At 44.2% G+C, this 17,250-nt stretch overlaps 1 protein-coding gene across 2 annotated transcripts in view; it reads left to right on the top strand.

Moving 5' to 3' along the window:
• DROSHA (drosha ribonuclease III) overlaps positions 1–17,250 on the top strand; it is a 533,090-nt gene that overhangs the window by 382,906 nt on the left and 132,934 nt on the right. For both annotated transcript variants that reach the window (XM_085607071.1, XM_085607072.1), the window contains exon 18: positions 4,542–4,680. In XM_085607071.1, coding sequence (XP_085463197.1) covers positions 4,542–4,680 — 139 coding nt within the window. The remainder of the gene's footprint in view (positions 1–4,541; positions 4,681–17,250) is intronic.

A 17,250-nucleotide genomic window follows, 5' to 3' on the forward strand; every position in this document is an offset into this window, starting at 1 on the left:
CTAATTTCCATGTGTGACAATCTGTCACCTTGCTTTCTTTCTACACTCCTCCACATCCCTCTAAGCAAGAGGAGCGACTCCATGGTCTCGACCCAAAAAGAGCGTCGTTCTTCTTCCTCGACCACATGAAAGAGTTCCAGGTGGACGTCCAACTCTTTGTGGGGTATGTTGGAGCAAAGAAAGGTCAAGCAGTGCAGAAAAGGACCATCTTGCAATGGGCCATTCTCTGCAGCAAGATCTGCTATGCTTTGGCAAAGAAGCAGCATCCTGAAGGCTTAAGAACTCATTCCACCAGAGCTAAAGCTACTACCATTGCGTTAGCACATGGAGTCTCAGTCCTGGAAATCTGTCAGGCAGCAACGTGGGCATCCCTGCACTCATTTACCAAGCATTATTGCCTGGACCGTTCGATCCTGCAGGACCTACCAGTCTGAAACATGTCCGCAGCCCCCCTCCGGAGATGGTATTTCTTGGGCATCTATTCAAAAGTAAGGAATCTGCGGCTAGATGTCTCTTTCAGATGGACATGTTACTTACCTTCGGTAACGCCTTATCTGATAGAGACAGTATCAAGCCGCAGATTCCTTACTGACCCACCCATCCTCCCTGCATTGCGGACAAGTTTCTAGGGTCAAGGTAGTCCCTTTCACGGCCCTAGTTTTTCAACACACCAATGTCTGTACTCTTCATTGCTCTGTTTCTGGCATGCAAAGTCATGAAAAGTGACAGGCATCAGTGACCTGAGCTGGCGCCTAAATAGGTGAAGCAGATGACATTTCTGGCACGGATGCCACCGATGTCACGCGAAGCCGACCGATGCTACCTACCAGCGTGCGGGGGTATTGCTTAGACAAAAATCTTCTGGATCCAGTGTGGTGCCTTGGGAATTCAAAGGTAAGGAATCTGCAGCTAGATACTGTCTCTACCAGATATGGGGTTACCAAAGGTAAGTTACTTGCCCTATAAGCCCTGGGCATGTACAGTGCACTGTACTAGGGACTTCTAGGTAAATCAGACATGCCAGTCCAGTATAAACCAATTGTTATCACATTTTAGCTAAATAGCACATGCACTTCAGCATTGGTTAGCAGTGGTAAAGTTCTCAGAGTCCTAAAACCAGCAAAACAAAGCCCAGCAAAACAGTCAAAACTGGTTGTCCGAGGCAAAAAGTTCAGGAAAACCATGCCAAGGATGCAAGGTCTAACAATCCTCTTCTCTATGTACAATGGCTGACTCCTCACTTTATTTTACCATGAAGGTGTTGAAATCCCATTTGTCTTCTGAGTCAGTATTAATACCTCTTTCTCCTCATTGTGCAGCTGGATCAGACATCCCTCTCCTTCATGGCTCCAAAGGACCTTCTCAGGACCTGAAATCTTTCCTCCTCTTTCTACAAGAGTGGCCTCCCCCCTCTTTCTTGCTTTCTGTAGCAGTTTATGTTCACACAATCCTTTTGCAGGTACCTAGATCCCACTTCTAGTCAAACCTCATGTAAAGTTACCTACCCACCTTTCCCGCTCGTTGTGATGTAACAGTCATAATGTTTTCACCTTGCAGAAGGGTGATGCTGATTTTTCAGTTGCACTCCATATTCTGCTTGGGTATATTGCTGTCATTCAACCCCTCGTTGAGACATGAACACTTTAAATAGCTGCCACTCACCCTTCTTTCCAATCATGAAATTGGGGCATCCTATTTGCAGTATCACAGGACATAGACTGTTACAAGTAGCAACACACTCCCTTCCTCCACTTGTGAGGCCAACAGTCTCTTTCTGACTTCCTATTGCAGGTGCAAATACCCAACTTTGCTTCTTCAGTGGTCTGACTCTTTAATTATCTCACATGTCAGACTAACTCATCCCTTCATTCCACTGCAGTGGTTTTGAATCACACTCTGTCCTGTACTTTCAGAACCCACAGTGCCACCCTTGCCTAAGCTGACAACCACCCTTCACTTCTTTGGTAGGCTAAGGTTTTCCTTTTCTCTGTCTGCAGGATCCACAATTTTTTTTTACCTGCGAGTGCTGATCACTATGCAATTTGTTTCAACACCTTCCCTTATTTGGTGGGTGACAAATTGCTTAATTCCTTTTGTACGTCATACTTATTCTTTTAGTAGGCTAGGCAGTTCACTTTTTTCCTTCTTCAGAAATTGTCACCCACCTTGTCACCCTACTTCTTAATTGGTCCTGACATCTTTCTTTTAACCGAGTCTTATGAGTTCTACAACTCCCTCTCATTTTATTGAAGGGGGATTAGCACTCCCCTTGGATTCCCAATTTGCGCAGTTCATCTTTCGTTTCTGTCCATCAGTGTAGCTTGAGACTTTTCTCGTGTTTGACAACCTCTTATCACTTTGCAGAGCCGCATGCTCTGTTATTTCTTTCAGGCCTATAAACCATATACTATCCTTTCATGGATTGCCACAAACTAATGGGTGTGGTGTAAGCAACTGTGCAGCCTCTGACAAGATCTCGTTTAGATATCTGCTAAACTACTCATCTCTCCCTGCAGTCTCCCTGCAGTCCACCTCTGTCCCTTCTTGTTATCGCCTTCACTGATTCCTTAAGTCACTTCTTTTGCTCTCTTAGAGCAACTGAACCTCTGAAGTTTAATGATCTCCATTTTGTTGGGTTTCTTGGATATTTTAGGTTTTTGTAGATGTAGATTTTTTTAAATCAATCATTGATGAACTGTAAAATACTGATTCCTCATGGTATGGAAGTGCTACGTTAAAACTTTTATTAAGCCCCAATGGGCCAGTAGTCATAGCTGGTTTATTGAGGATGAGTGGCTGTTATTAGGGGGTACGCCACTCCCCTTTTTGTATATTCAGGTTTAGTACAGGTGACCCAAAGCACCAGGCTAGTACTGGGTAACCTGGCTGTAGCCACACAGCAAATATGAAAGAAAATAAAAGCCATTTGATTCAATAATTGAATAATTCTCAAGATCTGGTAATTTCTCGCAACTTGAACCAATGTAGAAAGCCTAAACTGCTGTGTTAGGTCTCTCTGCATGGCAAGAAACCCCAGCCATCTTTCAGCCTTGCTGAACCTCATCAGACTGGTCCAGGTTGTGCAGCATTTCAGCTTGTGTCCTTCGGCATAACTACAGAGTGCATTACAACCCACAAAAATTGCCATCATTCTGGGGTCCTGGAATGTGACTGAGGGCTAGCTTTGCCTTCTAAGGACTGAGCTTGTGCACTATGATACATATTGGATATCTCATGCAATTAGAGATGGAATTATGCTGTCTGAGACCGGAGTCTTTAAGATTATAGTTTCTTGAGGTTTGCTGGTCTTGTCGTATTCCTGGGTTTGGTAAACCAATGACTATAGAGGGCTTCTGTCCTCAGAAGGAATGAAGTGTGTGTTTCTGTGTTTGTGTGTGTTGTGTGTTTGCGTGTTTGTGTGATTGAACTTCTTATGGCCCATGTTTGTACGTTCCAGATTGTAATATACCTCTGTTGATCAATTGCTTTTATAGGCATCACGCACACCTTGTTCAATCTGTGATCCATTTGAATCTTAGCCTGAGCCCATACTCACCATCTCTATATTCATAAAGAGGTTCGAGTTAAATGGAGAGGATAGTGTGTTATGTGTGTCGTGTTCTTTGCCCTTGTTAGCAAGTTCTTTATATTAGTGCCTTGGCACCTACACATTAACAGTGATTGTACTATACTAACCTCTACCATAGCAAAGAGACTGTTTTAAAATAAATCCTTCCATATTGCTCAACATATGTCAGAAATATGTTGCCTATTTTGCAATATTTTCTGTTTATAAATGCACAATATTTGAGGTGTGGTGCTAAGTTTTTGATTAGTATGGGCTAAACTGTGGACAACTGATCTCTTTTCTTTGATGTTGCTGCCGGTTGTATCGTGTACTAATTACAGCATACCTCCAGCCTTCCATTCTATTTATTGCTTCTTAATTGCAGAATATGTATGTTATCATTCCATAATAATTTCTTATCACATATTCAGAGAACAGATTTAGCTTTTTTTCTTGTGAAACCTCATTTGTGAAATCCCAGTGTATTGGTTACCTTAGGACTTTAATTTTTCAAGTGCATCAATTTGCAATTTTTAAAGTCAGTTCATGCAACCTCATGGTCTCCCAAGTTCTATGTTAGAGGCATGTTGCTTGTAGCTTCTTTAGCGAATAAGAGAGCTAAACATGGAAGTTAAAGAGGGCATATTTTCAAGATCCTTAAACTGATTCCAGGTCACACTCTACACTACAAGAATAGTGTGGATTCTTTGTGGTCCCCTCCAGAGGAAGTGGATTCGGCTCTTGATTTAAATCTAATACTGTATGCTAGTTTCTAAAGAGAACAAAAAAGGTGCCTTTCGATTACCTCTTTTAGGCAGGAACAGCGCACACAGTGCATGGATAGGGGGTTGATGCACAATGTAACTAACACAACCTACAGTAGGAATGTGCGCGTATGAAGCAAATGGTAATCCAGAATGAAGAAGTACTGATAGACTGCATACACTTTGTTTTGTCATTCTTTGTATTTCAGCTTGCAATGACTCATCCAAGCCATCACTTGAATTTTGGGATGAACCCTGACCACGCAAGGAACTCTTTATCGAATTGTGGAATTCGACAACCAAAGTATGGAGATAGGAAGGTTCATTACTTGCACACAAGAAAGAGGGGTATGTTCACAATTTTTGAGCTACTAAAAATAAACCTACTTTTATATTACTTATCTGTAATAAGGCACCTCATCGATTTGAATAATTTGGAATATGAGTTTTTGTGAAGACTAATGTTACTTTAATTAAATATGGTCACGCTATTGTTCACTTTGTCATTATTTTTTCCTTTATCAGCTTTCCATCGCTTACACACAGCCCATTCCTCCTTGGTCTTCCAACTCCTTACTCTTTACTTTATTGTACTACATCCCTGTCGATCTAGTAGGACACATTGTGAATATCCAAGCTTCATAGAATGAGGCAAAAGTACTTCCTACTCCCCCTGGATGCCGCTGTCGGTCAGATATACATTGCACATCTTGCATGTGGGAGACTCTGTCTATATTCAAAATTCCTTCCCAAAAAATTATTTTAAAATCTGGAAGGAAGGTATCAAGAAAACACAAAATGGGTAAAAAGAAGAGAGCAGGGTAAAGGGGGTCATGGTAACCACAAAGCTTCTTGATCAACAAACTTGCCAGTGCCGTCAACAAGCTCTCACTCACTAAGAAACATACTCATCGAGGAGTTGCACATCTGCTATCTCCTTGCTGATGCACGTGGTGTCAGCCTACTGAATGCGAGAACAATCTTTGCTTTCAATGCCTGCCCTAATGCCAAATGTATTACCAACTACACTTATATCACCCTGTAATGTTGCCTGCATATCAGTTATACCACCTGGTTACAGTTCAACTATTGAAGTTCATCAGTGGCCCTCCTTTGTATTAAATTTAAAAGAGGAAAGGAAGAATGATGGCCTTGTGGAGAAAAGACTAATTATACTTAGAGCCTATACCAGATACACTTCCATTTCATACAATAGGATATAAGTATTGATCTCAAGGACCTCAGAAAGGAAATGAAGGGTGAAGAGAATACATGTATTCAACGAGCCTATAACAAACCCTCAATACTATCCATGCTGTGTATGACATCCAGATCCACCTATAGCGCACGTCATCTGACTTTTGTTTCTCAATCCAACAAATGACTAATTACTTTTTTGCAAAGATTCCATATCCACATTGAGATAATAGTGTAGTGCTCCACTGTACTTAAAGAACTTCTGCTACCTCCTCCACCTTCCATAGACATTCTGGAAAACCCCTACCACAGGCCTCTTCCCTTAATGAGAAAATGAGACACTGATTACCTCATCGAATGAGGACATGTTGGAAGGGATTGTAAGGAAAAGAGCAGAAAAATAGGGGAACCAGGATGAATTGGGACAATCCTTTCCTAAAGGGCAATTAACCTCTTCACCACCTATATAATGTCCCAGATTCTAGAGAACGTCTCAATCTGTTATTGGATTAGTGGCACCAAGACAGTTAAGAAACCATGCAGCTCCATGTATGCCACCCTAAAACTGTGATGGAAGATATCTGAATACGTTCAAAACGAGGATTAACTCCATAGCAGCCATTACTGTTAAACAACTCTCTGGCACCTGGAGCTGCATTAACCAGATGTGGCATGGAATTTCACGATTTCTTAAATAGATTTTTTAAACAGAAAATTTTCTAAGGATTTTTCCAAACAGAAACAAATTTGCAGGTCATATTGTCATTAATCATCTTATCGGCAGTCAAGCTACATTTCAACATGTAAGGACCTGGCCCAGAGACCTGCCGTTTATCACAATGATATTCACCACAGGAAGCTGCTCCTAGAGTAGTGTGACCCTACTACAGTTGTAGAACTGTTGTGAGTTGGGACATCTCACAAAAAGTGACGGACTGGCCTCACACACCACCTGGTGTCATGCTTCATCATCGGCCAGTCCTCGCCCTCCAAAACCTTCGTTTGATGGAGGGCGGGCATACACCTGGAGACAGGGATGCACTTCTAAACTAAAGAGAGGGGGCCCATGGGGTGGAACGTGAGGTTAAAAATCATTATAGTTACCAAAATATTTTTAATGTGCTCAGTAACTATATGATACTAAAAACAAAATGACGGTTCCTTCGAGTGAGGAGGAACTGTTCTGACACCTCCACATACGAAGAACAAGCATCCCACCTTGAGAATAAACTTGTTGCTCGCCACTACCCTAAAAAAATGGTACGTAAGGCTAAGAAACGAGCAAGGAATAACCCTAGGGAAGCCCTTCTGGAGGATATAGCAAAGGAGAACACCGAAAGAACAGTATGTGTTACAACATTCACCCCTGTTTCAAACACAGTACAGAAGATAATCAAGAAAAGATGGAATATTCTGAACAGCGCAGGAAAGCAGTGGGATCCCCCACTTTTTGCTTTTAAACGGAACAAAAACCTGCGGGACCAACTTGTTCATGCCACCATGCCAACCACAGAGGGCACGGAACAACAGTGACTTTGGGATCAACCACGAGTGGTGGGACATTTCACGTGCGGTGGGTGCGTCTCCTGCAAGCTCACTACCAACACCAAAGAAGTTAATATAGGCACAGGTAGACCGTGGCAACTCCGCAAATTTAGCAATTGCAATACTGAGAATGTTGTTTACCTTTTAACATGCCCCTGCAATCTCCAGTACGTTGGCATGACAACCAGAAAGATCAGGGTACGCATCAATGAACATTGCAGCTCCATAAGATGCAAGAGAACGAATACTAAGCTCACACGCCACTTCTTGGAGAAACACCATAAAGACACTGATCTCCGATGGACCGTCCTCGAAGTCATGAACAAAAGCAGATTTGATCTCTCCAAAGCCCTTCATATCAGAGAACAACGTTGGGTGTTCCGCCTGAGGTCCCACGAAAAGGGCCTTAACGACGATATTCCTTGGCTTCAACTGCGTAGATGATTTATCTACCCATGTACGTCTACCATCCCTGATTAGAACCTGGCCAGCCTTTCCCCTCTGTGCCTGTTTCTATTGTCTCAGAATATTGAATTTTTTCAATGGCCACCTTAACCCCCTGCATTTGCCATCAGTGCGCCCCTTTGGGTTTTGTAAACATCGCCCCTAAGCACGCCCCTCGCCCTCTAGCACATGATCCGAGTAACAGGAGCGGCTCGTCATCACACTCACTCCATGCACGTATCAGTGACAATTTGGTCTGTCTACGAGTCGCCTTCTCTTATTTATCCATCCGAGTTGTATGCAACTTTAGCTCAGAGTGATGTAGAGGACATGGTACTGATTATTTCTGTTGCCGTAAACAACCGTCACATCACCTTGACTACCCCCCACGCTCTCTTCATTGCAACGAGCACTACGGGCTTTGCATGTTAGCCCACGCCCACATCTACATCCTCCTTTGGGCTCCGTAGCACGTGATATCATTAGTCACTTTCGCGTTCCCCAGACAACTCAGGACGCGCACGCTCACACGTGACTACTTCCTTGGGCGGGTTCGCTGACTCGCTTCCCTTATTTGGGCTCACGGTACAGCCAGGACGACTTGATTGGCCAACTCCATCGGCCATTGCACAACCAGACACCGCACTGCATGCATCGCCTTCACGGTCACTCCGGACTCCGGAAGTATCGCACCAGGAACTGCTTCACAGCCGCAATCACCTCCGGCTGATTCCTATTTTATCATTAAGCACATCATTTAAACCCGTCTTCGCAGCCTCACTTCCACATTCGGGCGGACGAGGAGCTACACCTTAGGCTGAATACGGGACGCTCTGCCTCAGACAGTAAGAGTGTGAATGTTGGTTTGTGGTTATTTAACCCCTTCGGTGGTTTCTAGTCGGAATGATTGTGGTCTCATCCTGCGTGCAGGCTTGCAAGGGTCCTTACTCGGGGTACCTATAGTCCGTTGACTATTACATTTTCTTCTCTCCTTTTAGATTGAACAGGAGTGTCTCCTCCCCTTCCCCCCATGTGGCAAGTAGTTTGTCTAACTAGGGTAAGCCTTATGAGAGCACTTTTTGTCTCTCAATATGTTTGTGTACTCACGTAGAGTGGCACATGTCGCGTGATTAGTCACTCACCTTAAGGTATTTACGCATGCGTGTATCTTTTCATTTATTTGCTTTATGCTCTCACATTTGACCCTTTCTGTACAGTTGTATACAATTGATTGTTTTATCTTCCCTATAGGTTTTACAGCTGAAAGCCATCTAGGTAGTGGAGTGTGGCTTCCACCACACCCGCGCAGTGGTAATTTCTTGCTACCTGTTGGTAAGAACGGAGCCCTATTTTGTAACTCTAGGTCCTGATGAATGCCCTGGACCCGCTCGGGCCAACTAGGCAGAAACATGTCGACCTTACACTAGACGGCTAGGGGACATTAAATACCCCACTCACCGTCATTTTGTTTTTAGTATCATATAGTTACTGAGCACATTAAAAATATTTTGGTAACTATAATGATTTTTAACCTCACGTTCCACCCCATGGGCCCCCACTCTTTAGTTTAGAAGTGCATCCCTGTCTCCAGGTGTATGCCCGCCCTCCATCAAACGAAGGTTTTGGAGGGCGAGGACTGGCCGATGATGAAGCATGACACCAGGTGGTGTGTGAGGCCAGTCCGTCACTTTTTGTGAGATGTCCCAACTCACAACAGTTCTACAACTGTAGTAGGGTCACACTACTCTAGGAGCAGCTTCCTGTGGTGAATATTATTAACGGAGGCCGCTAGCTCCTAGTACCCCGCGCCTCCCGTTCCCCCCCTCCACACCCTGTGGAGTTCCTCTTGTGATTGCTGTTTATCACAATGAACCTACTGTAGGTGTCTTGCCAAATTCGCTGAATGGCAAACGATCATTTTTGCGTAACAGAATGGTGACCCACCCACACATACTGGAGCCCCAGAATTAATCTGCATGCTGAAGATTTGAGAATCCAAACTTACCCAGGATGGGTAATATGATGCCATTAAATGGTTTTTACCGCATGAGAACTGTGTATCAGGTTAGTGTTGCATGGCAGCCCTCAGTAGAGCACATCTCTTCACTGTCATTCTGCTTATTGACTTTCCACGACCGCACCTTCAGGAGAAGATAGTCAAAACTTTTATCAGGGCATCCTTCCGGGGTAATAGAGGACATAATGACTCTTTAAGGAGTACCAGTGAGCACCCGACATCTCTGAATGGCAATGCACCACTGACCGAAGGTAGCAGTACTGGAAAAAACAGAAGTCATGCCTAATGAAAGAAACAAACCTTACACTGACTCCAACCTTACACCTCCACCTTGAAGCATCTGTCACCTTACCTGTAGGTGCAAAGAGGAACCCTCTAGCACTACACAGTACCAATGACCTTTCTAACTGAACATCTAATACCGAGAAGTATCCCATACATTCTCACTAAAATGAGGAGTCCCCATTAACTGAGTGTTTGTCAAAGTGCCCTGCCATATATTGATCTTAAAACTACCAAAGCCTTAAATCAACGTTTTGGGAGGCCACTGTAGAGTAAAACAGTTAAACAAGGCCTTTCTGCCTATTCCCTTTGTTAGGCTACTTTCTCAGGACCATCAATGCTGTCATCACATGTTTGACCAGTGGGACCATATTTGTTCCTTTAGATGAAGTTAGGCGCCCAAGATAACTATAACCTGGACTTCACAGAATTCCATTACATCTCTCGTTTCAGGCCAGTCTGACTCCCCAGCCAGGGTAAGATCTGAGCCTGAAGCTGGGGTTGTCTCACACAGTTCCTCCCAACCTAGTATTTTGACTCATCCAAATAATATTGCAATATGTTTCCTTTGCATATGCCTCCTGTGACTGGGAAACATCTTTAAATTTGGCTAGGTGCAGAAACATACATCGGGTATTCATCATGTGAATCTTCCATTCAACTTCATAAAAAGATATCTGCTGGAAGAGATCCAGACTTGTTTAGTCCAGAAAAATCATTACATTATGAGATTCATATTGGACTGAAGAAGAATTTCCAGTACTTTTTAGAATTTCATCTTCTATATTTGTATTTGAGAAAGTTAGCAATTGTCAGTGACGACAAAGGGCATGAGGGTGGCTCTGCCCAATAGCACGATACGCCCTCTCTGTGACAAAGCATTGGGAAAGACGATCATCTGGGATGGAGCTTCTGATCCCACAGTGCACAAGCACTTCTGTATTAGTTCCTCAGCCCATTCAGGGAAGCTGACAAACAGCAAATTGAAGCTTCTCGTGTGGCTTGCTACCTCTTTGACTAGACTTTCAATGTTCTTGTGTTATGTCTGATGCATTACTGTGTCTAGTAATCTTGTAATTTATAAATCCGGCCCTAACCTTCAGTAACTGTCCACCATATTCCCAAGGTCCTTCCTCAACAGTGTGATGTCAAGGCCCATTTTACCAATTTTAGCCTTGAGTGCTTCCCGAGAAGTTTGGATGAGTTGGAAAAGTAGGGATTGGAGGATCATTCCTGTACCACACCAGTCTCTTCTGAGACTAATGAGGAACTCCTTCATGCCTCTCTTCACTTTGGTCTTTTGTATTTATATAGTTTCCCTTTATTAGGGATATGTCCAGGTTTGTCCTTGTTCATTATTCTGCTGCGTGACGGCTCTGTACACAGGCCCGTGTCCCACATGTAGCAGAAGGCCTTTTTTAGCCTCACTAATTAGATGGAGCAGGTTGCTGAGGTCTGGGCATTTTGGTGCAAACACACACCTTACGCAGACAATGCATTGCCAAGATACACCCAAGCTTCCAAAAGGATTTACTGCACAGGGATGAATGTGTGACTGAGTATCTGGCCCACCTCCCGTGAATGGGCCCTCTGGGTGTTTTATCAAGTGCTACAGGTGTCCGTGCAACACTGGGGGACTCAACTGCCAATCCAGCACCTTAAGGGAGGGCTGTAGCATGGCGTCCATACTTCAGCACAATGCTATCACTCAGTTGATTGGGTGAATCATAGGTACGCCATCTTCGGGTCCACCATGTCAGCATGTAGTTCCAACTAGGCCTAGAATTTCCTCATTCCTTTAACTTCTATATGTTACAGATCCCTTGCAAATAGAGGGATGGCTCTGTAGCAGATCTTTTCAACTGCAAGTGCATGGGAAGATTTTGGATGTGTCATTTCGACAAGTGCTGTTTTGTAAGCACGTCCATGGCCTCGCCAAAATATTGAAGCAGATGCACAAAGGTTACTTACGTGGTCTTAAGGCAACCCATACCTATTCCTTTTGTAACATAAGCCCTGTACTCAAACAACTTTGAGAAGTGGATATCAGTATATCTAGTACTAGACACAATACCTAACCTGTGTAAGGTTTTTTTTTTTATATACATATGTATGTAACAAGTATTACAATGTAGGCACTGCCCAGTTTTGAATGCTGAAAGCTTAGAGAACCTAATGAGCTTTGTGCTGCTGTTGCTGCCTTTTTCAAACTGGTAAGAGGCAGGGTTTGGATGGATGCATCTAACCGCATGTTCTTTTAAATCCTTCCAGGCACCAGACTAGGTCCAGAAACTTCTGACGTTGTCCAAGGACACTGACAGGTGGCACATTAATCCCTTGCGCTTCTGCCTGATGTGAACACAATAATCTACATGTAGATTCCTCCCATTCATGCTAAAGTCTGTTCCACTTTTTCTGTGTCCTATAATGTTTATCCACAGCACTGCCCTTACTTTGGCAATTGCTGTTTTACTCTAAAACTTTCCCAAACAGTGTGCTAAAGATGGTTCATTGGAAGACTTCAGCTTTCAAGCCATGCCATGACTGCTATAATCAGATGTTGATCGTGATTTCACACATCATCTGTTTTTGGTGTCCTGGAAGTAGGCATGTCTTGAGTTCTACAGCAAATGCTTCTTGATGCACCCAAAGGCCATCTGAGGGTATGAAGGCAAACGCTGTCGCAGAGCGCAAAAGGATGGGTCGGCTCCACTCAAAGTCCTGAGTTCATTCAGAGTCTGCTTGTTTTCCTCTCGTAAGTCTAAAGCATATCTATAAAATGTCCAAGTAGATTTCGGCCCTTCCCTGCCACTCATTTTACAGTGGAAAGTTGTGTATTCACTACATGAAGTCTTCAACTGCATCCTTTGACATGCACCTGGTTCTAGAGCGGATGTGCCACACTTTCCCTGGGCCATTGTCGACTCAAAAGCAAATTTAGGCATTTAGATTACCCATGCTGCACCTATTTAAGGTATCCTGAGTCACTCTGTGGTGCTTTCGGGTCTAGTAGATCTGTTGGGGCTCAATTTGGGATCTTGCCAATGGGTCCTTTTCTGGTGCATCTGACCCTAATCTTAGCTCACCTACGTTCAGTGCTGAGCTACGCCTCAACAACTCTGCAGCAAGCCCAGCTGATTGTTCTAGGTTCATTACCTGCCACCAGGTTCAGATTCCACACTGGTTTTGAATTATGAGCCAGAGTCGGCTTCAGCTGGAGGGGCCACCAGCAAGCTTCTACTTCGCCTCCTGCGGCTGCTGCCAAATGCTTTGGAAACGCCATCCCCATGGTGATTTTGGGAAGGATTGCATAATTGGATTTTGTCTGCCCTGCTTGCATGGGGTTCCTTCATTCTGTTGGGTCCTTCGGGTTGTTAAAGTTACGCACTGCCTTTTGTGTCCTCCCTCCACGTTCCTACAGTTGTTGATATCCTGTTCAGGAAAGTTCAGTCTCTGCTGGCCAATGGTGCGACCGAGGTGGTATTCAAGGTGAAGAGGGGCATAGATTGCTACTCCTATTACTTGCTGCCACACAAGGAGGATCAAGGGTTGAGGATTAATCTTGGACCACAGACGTCTGAACACCATCCCCGGAAATGACATATTGAAAATGCTGATTCTGGCGCTGTTGTCTTTGATCCTGGAGGCTGGACAGAGTCCTTAGACTTACGGAATGCATAATGTTGTGTGGATGTTGTAGTCCTACAGGTGTTACCCAGTTTATGGTCCTAATGTAGCATTGCAAATTCACCGTCCTACACTTTGGCCTTACTTCAGCTGGAGCTGCGGCATTATATCAGTCTTTTGGAAGTATTTGCTATCCAGCTGGCCCTCTGGGCCCTTCTACCATCCATCACAGGCAGGTCTGTTCAGGTCCTTGTGGACCATACAACTGCCATGTGGTACGGCAGCAAGGATAATGTGAGGTCTCGTTCTTTCTGTGTGGAGGCTGTGCGCCTTAGGCTAGTTCTTCATGGGATTTCTCTGATGGTCAATCACCTGGTGGACTTTGTCAACAGCAGGGCAGACACAGTTAACAGGCATCATCATACCAAACATGAGTTGCTTCTTGAGGTGGCACAAAGCTTCTTTACCCTGTGATGTGTACCCATGGTAGATGTGTTCTCTTTCTCCATGAATAATAAATGTCCTTTTGCGCCTTAGAGTGTCTGCTCCGATATTCCCAAGGTAGTGCATTCTGTCTTGAATGGGACTCAGCCTTATTTATGCATTTCCTTTGCTGCTGCTCATACCACAGGTACTGAGGGAGGTTCTGATGTATTGAGCACACCTTATAATGATCGCACCAATTAGGCTAGGAGATTATGGTTCTCCAACCTTCCTAACCTGAGCCTTCCTACCTTGGGTGACCAGTTCACGACGACCTACTGTCCCAGCAGCAGAACAGTGTCCTTCATTTGAACCTCAGCAAACTCTACCTCCATGCGTGAAGATTGAACGGAACCAGTTGACTGATTTTGATCTACCATCAGATGTAAATGTAGCCCTGGCTGCTCTCTGCCTCTCCAATGCTGTCTGTGATGGACTACATTTGAGGTCTTGTGTCAGGGCTAAAAGGTTGATTCTCTTCAAGCCAGATTGCCTGATGTCCTTTGGTCATTTTTCTCTGGACTGCCATTGCTTTTCTGTGGGCGCAGTTAAGGGTTTCTTTTCACCTTTCTTACTTTTCTTGATCCCTTCTCCTTATTCAAATCACCTGTTGTGATGTGTCAGGAACACGGCAGCCAGCCTACTTAATACTACTGATACCATGCACTTCAACTTTATGATTTCTGAGAAGTCTAGCGTTTCTCGAATGCACTTGCTCAGAAGAGATATTCCAAATTTTTGAGCTCTGGCCTTGAGCTTCGGGTGTGCATGCACACCAGGGACATTACCCATTTTCGGGATTAGTGTCCCAGTCAGTCTGAACAGTTTTTTCTCAGGAGAGTGAGCACCGAGTAATGTTCCAGTGTAATGCAGCAGTACAACCTGAGGAGCAGTTTGAGAACACTGCACCGACAAACGGAGGACAGTAAGAATTAGTAAGCAGCAAACATTCATTGAGAAATACTGTATCACAGTAAGGAAGAAGCTTAGAACTGTTGTTTCTTCCAGACTTATGTTATGGTTCTTTCAATTGAAAGAATTTAGACAGTAGCGAAGCTTGTTGTTTTAAATGATATTATTTAGGTGCAGTAGAAAAGCTATCTGTAAGAAGTTTTATGAAAATATTCTTTGAAGTGTATTACGAGAGAAAACAACGAAGGGCACCTGATTCTGGTGGCGGTCTCCCATTCCCTTTTCCCCTTTACTGGTGTGGAGCTCAGGATAGTAATTTATTCTGGCTACCCAACAGTAGGAGTGAATTGGGCTAATGCATTTGCTCCAGTGGAATCTGTGTCACAGGTTAGTTTGACATTATGTTTTTTTTAAAGCTCTTACGTATGTTTCTGCCTGGGCTTTTTATTAAGCCATGGTGAGACCTTAATTTGGTTCTTACCTTTTTGATGTGCACACTTTGAGTGCAAGCTGACTTGTTCCTTGATTTTATTGACACTTAAAAAAAGTCTTACTTATGGTGATTTCTTTTGTGCTCCGCATCAGTGGGAAGCAGGTGCTTGTGCAGCCTCAATACACCACTTTATTAGTTAGTGCTTAGGACAAGAGCCTCCTTTATTTCAACGATGTTGGCCTTCCTTTTGGCTCAATCCATCATGCACCCATTTTTCTCTTCACTGCATCTCTCTAAGGGAAGTAAAGGCTACATCGCCTGGATCTTAAATGTGCCCTTAGTTTCTAAGTTAAGTTTAGGAGAATCTGATGTGTTGGGACGGAAATTTGTATATCTGGTCTCTTGACCATTACCTTGGTCAAGGTGGCACACTAATCTAAGCATGTGCGCAGAACCCTACATGTATCCCTGACTATGTGAGGTCTTGGACTTGTCCTGTGACCTAAAGGGGCACACCTGGCAAACCATCATTGCTGATGGTGAACTTGTGTTCCTATCTTAGGTGTAGCACGTAGAGTGTGGTGAGTAACAGCATACCATGGTTAAGTGAAATTGAATGAATAATGTGACCAGACTTTTTTTATCTGTGTCACTAGGGTTGAGACCTACTGTCCCACCTGTGCCAATATACTGTCTGTGTGTCAACCATGTGTAGTGAGTGTAACATATGCATGCTGTGTGTGAGCTAGTGTAAAAGTAAAATCAATCTTGGATACCCTGGGCCTGGCCTTGCACAAGATAGTGGGTGAGGGCTGTGCTGCCAGATAGTGCAAGTTCATACCTGCATTGCTTTAGCTGAAGGGAGGAGATCCAGACACTGACTAAAGACGATGAAGACAGAGCTACCTTTAAAGATTTGTGTGAGACCTTCTGGTTATCTGCTGATTAGCCTTAAATGCTCTGGCGTTTGATGGATCGTAGGGGAAGAGCCGGGACTGCAGACTCTGTTTTGAAAGGTGAGGAAGTTTCTAGGTGAGGCCTGCCCTTTTATCAGTCCCTGATACACAAATCAGTTTGACTGATGGGAGCCAAGTGCAGAAATCTCACTCTTTGTGCCTCTATTGTGAGTGCTCCAGGATGGAGACGGCCCCGTGCTATCTCCTGTGAGAAGCATCACTTGATATAAAGGATGTGTCCAGAGAACAGTTGAATGGAGAACCACCCAAAAATGGTCATACAATTTGAGAAAGTGGATCCACATCCCCCTTCTAGAAGTTGTATATAAAAGTGAGACCTATACCACCCCACTTTGTTGCAGGTCCAGGTCTTTTATGAGCAAGGACAGGAGGGCTAAAGGGAGTGCTATGAAACCTGCACTTGTGTCTACCAGATAGCCAGTCTCCCGGAAATAAGGGGGTATAACCTGAAGTTTTAACTTATAACTTGAGAAGCAGTGGATCTGTCCTGAAGCCCCTAGAAGCAGTCTGCCTGCTTAGACAGCGAAGGAATCTACCTGTTGCTGCAGAAGTCCAAAGTGGGCTTGAGCTTAGTGATTCCCATCAACCTGGACGAGGGCTTCAACTGCATTATTGTTATAATCCTACCCGGGCTTGCTCCTACTATCGGCCCAGTCAGGACTGCAACTTCCAAGACTGCTGTTGCCCAACCCTTGGGCTGTCCATGCTTCAGGCCTGGCAGGTCTACATCACTGCACCAGACAAAGATCGGCACAACTGGGACCTCACTTGCCCAGGCCCAGGAGGCGCAACATCTCTGATCAAGTCTGAGCAGGTGTGCTGTTAGACTAGGCCAGCACCATGCTCCAACACTTCAGTGGGCTTGCTGTCTCATCACTCACTGCTGTGACTGCTGAAGGCCTGAATGAGAGCTGCAACAGTGTGATTGGTAGTGTACCAGTGAGGACTATAACTTAGTAATTTCCATTGTCCCAGAACCCGGGCTACAACTGCATGACTCC

Source organism: Triturus cristatus, chromosome 5_2, assembly GCF_964204655.1.
Source record: "Triturus cristatus chromosome 5_2, aTriCri1.1, whole genome shotgun sequence".
Lineage (NCBI taxonomy): Eukaryota > Metazoa > Chordata > Amphibia > Caudata > Salamandridae > Triturus > Triturus cristatus.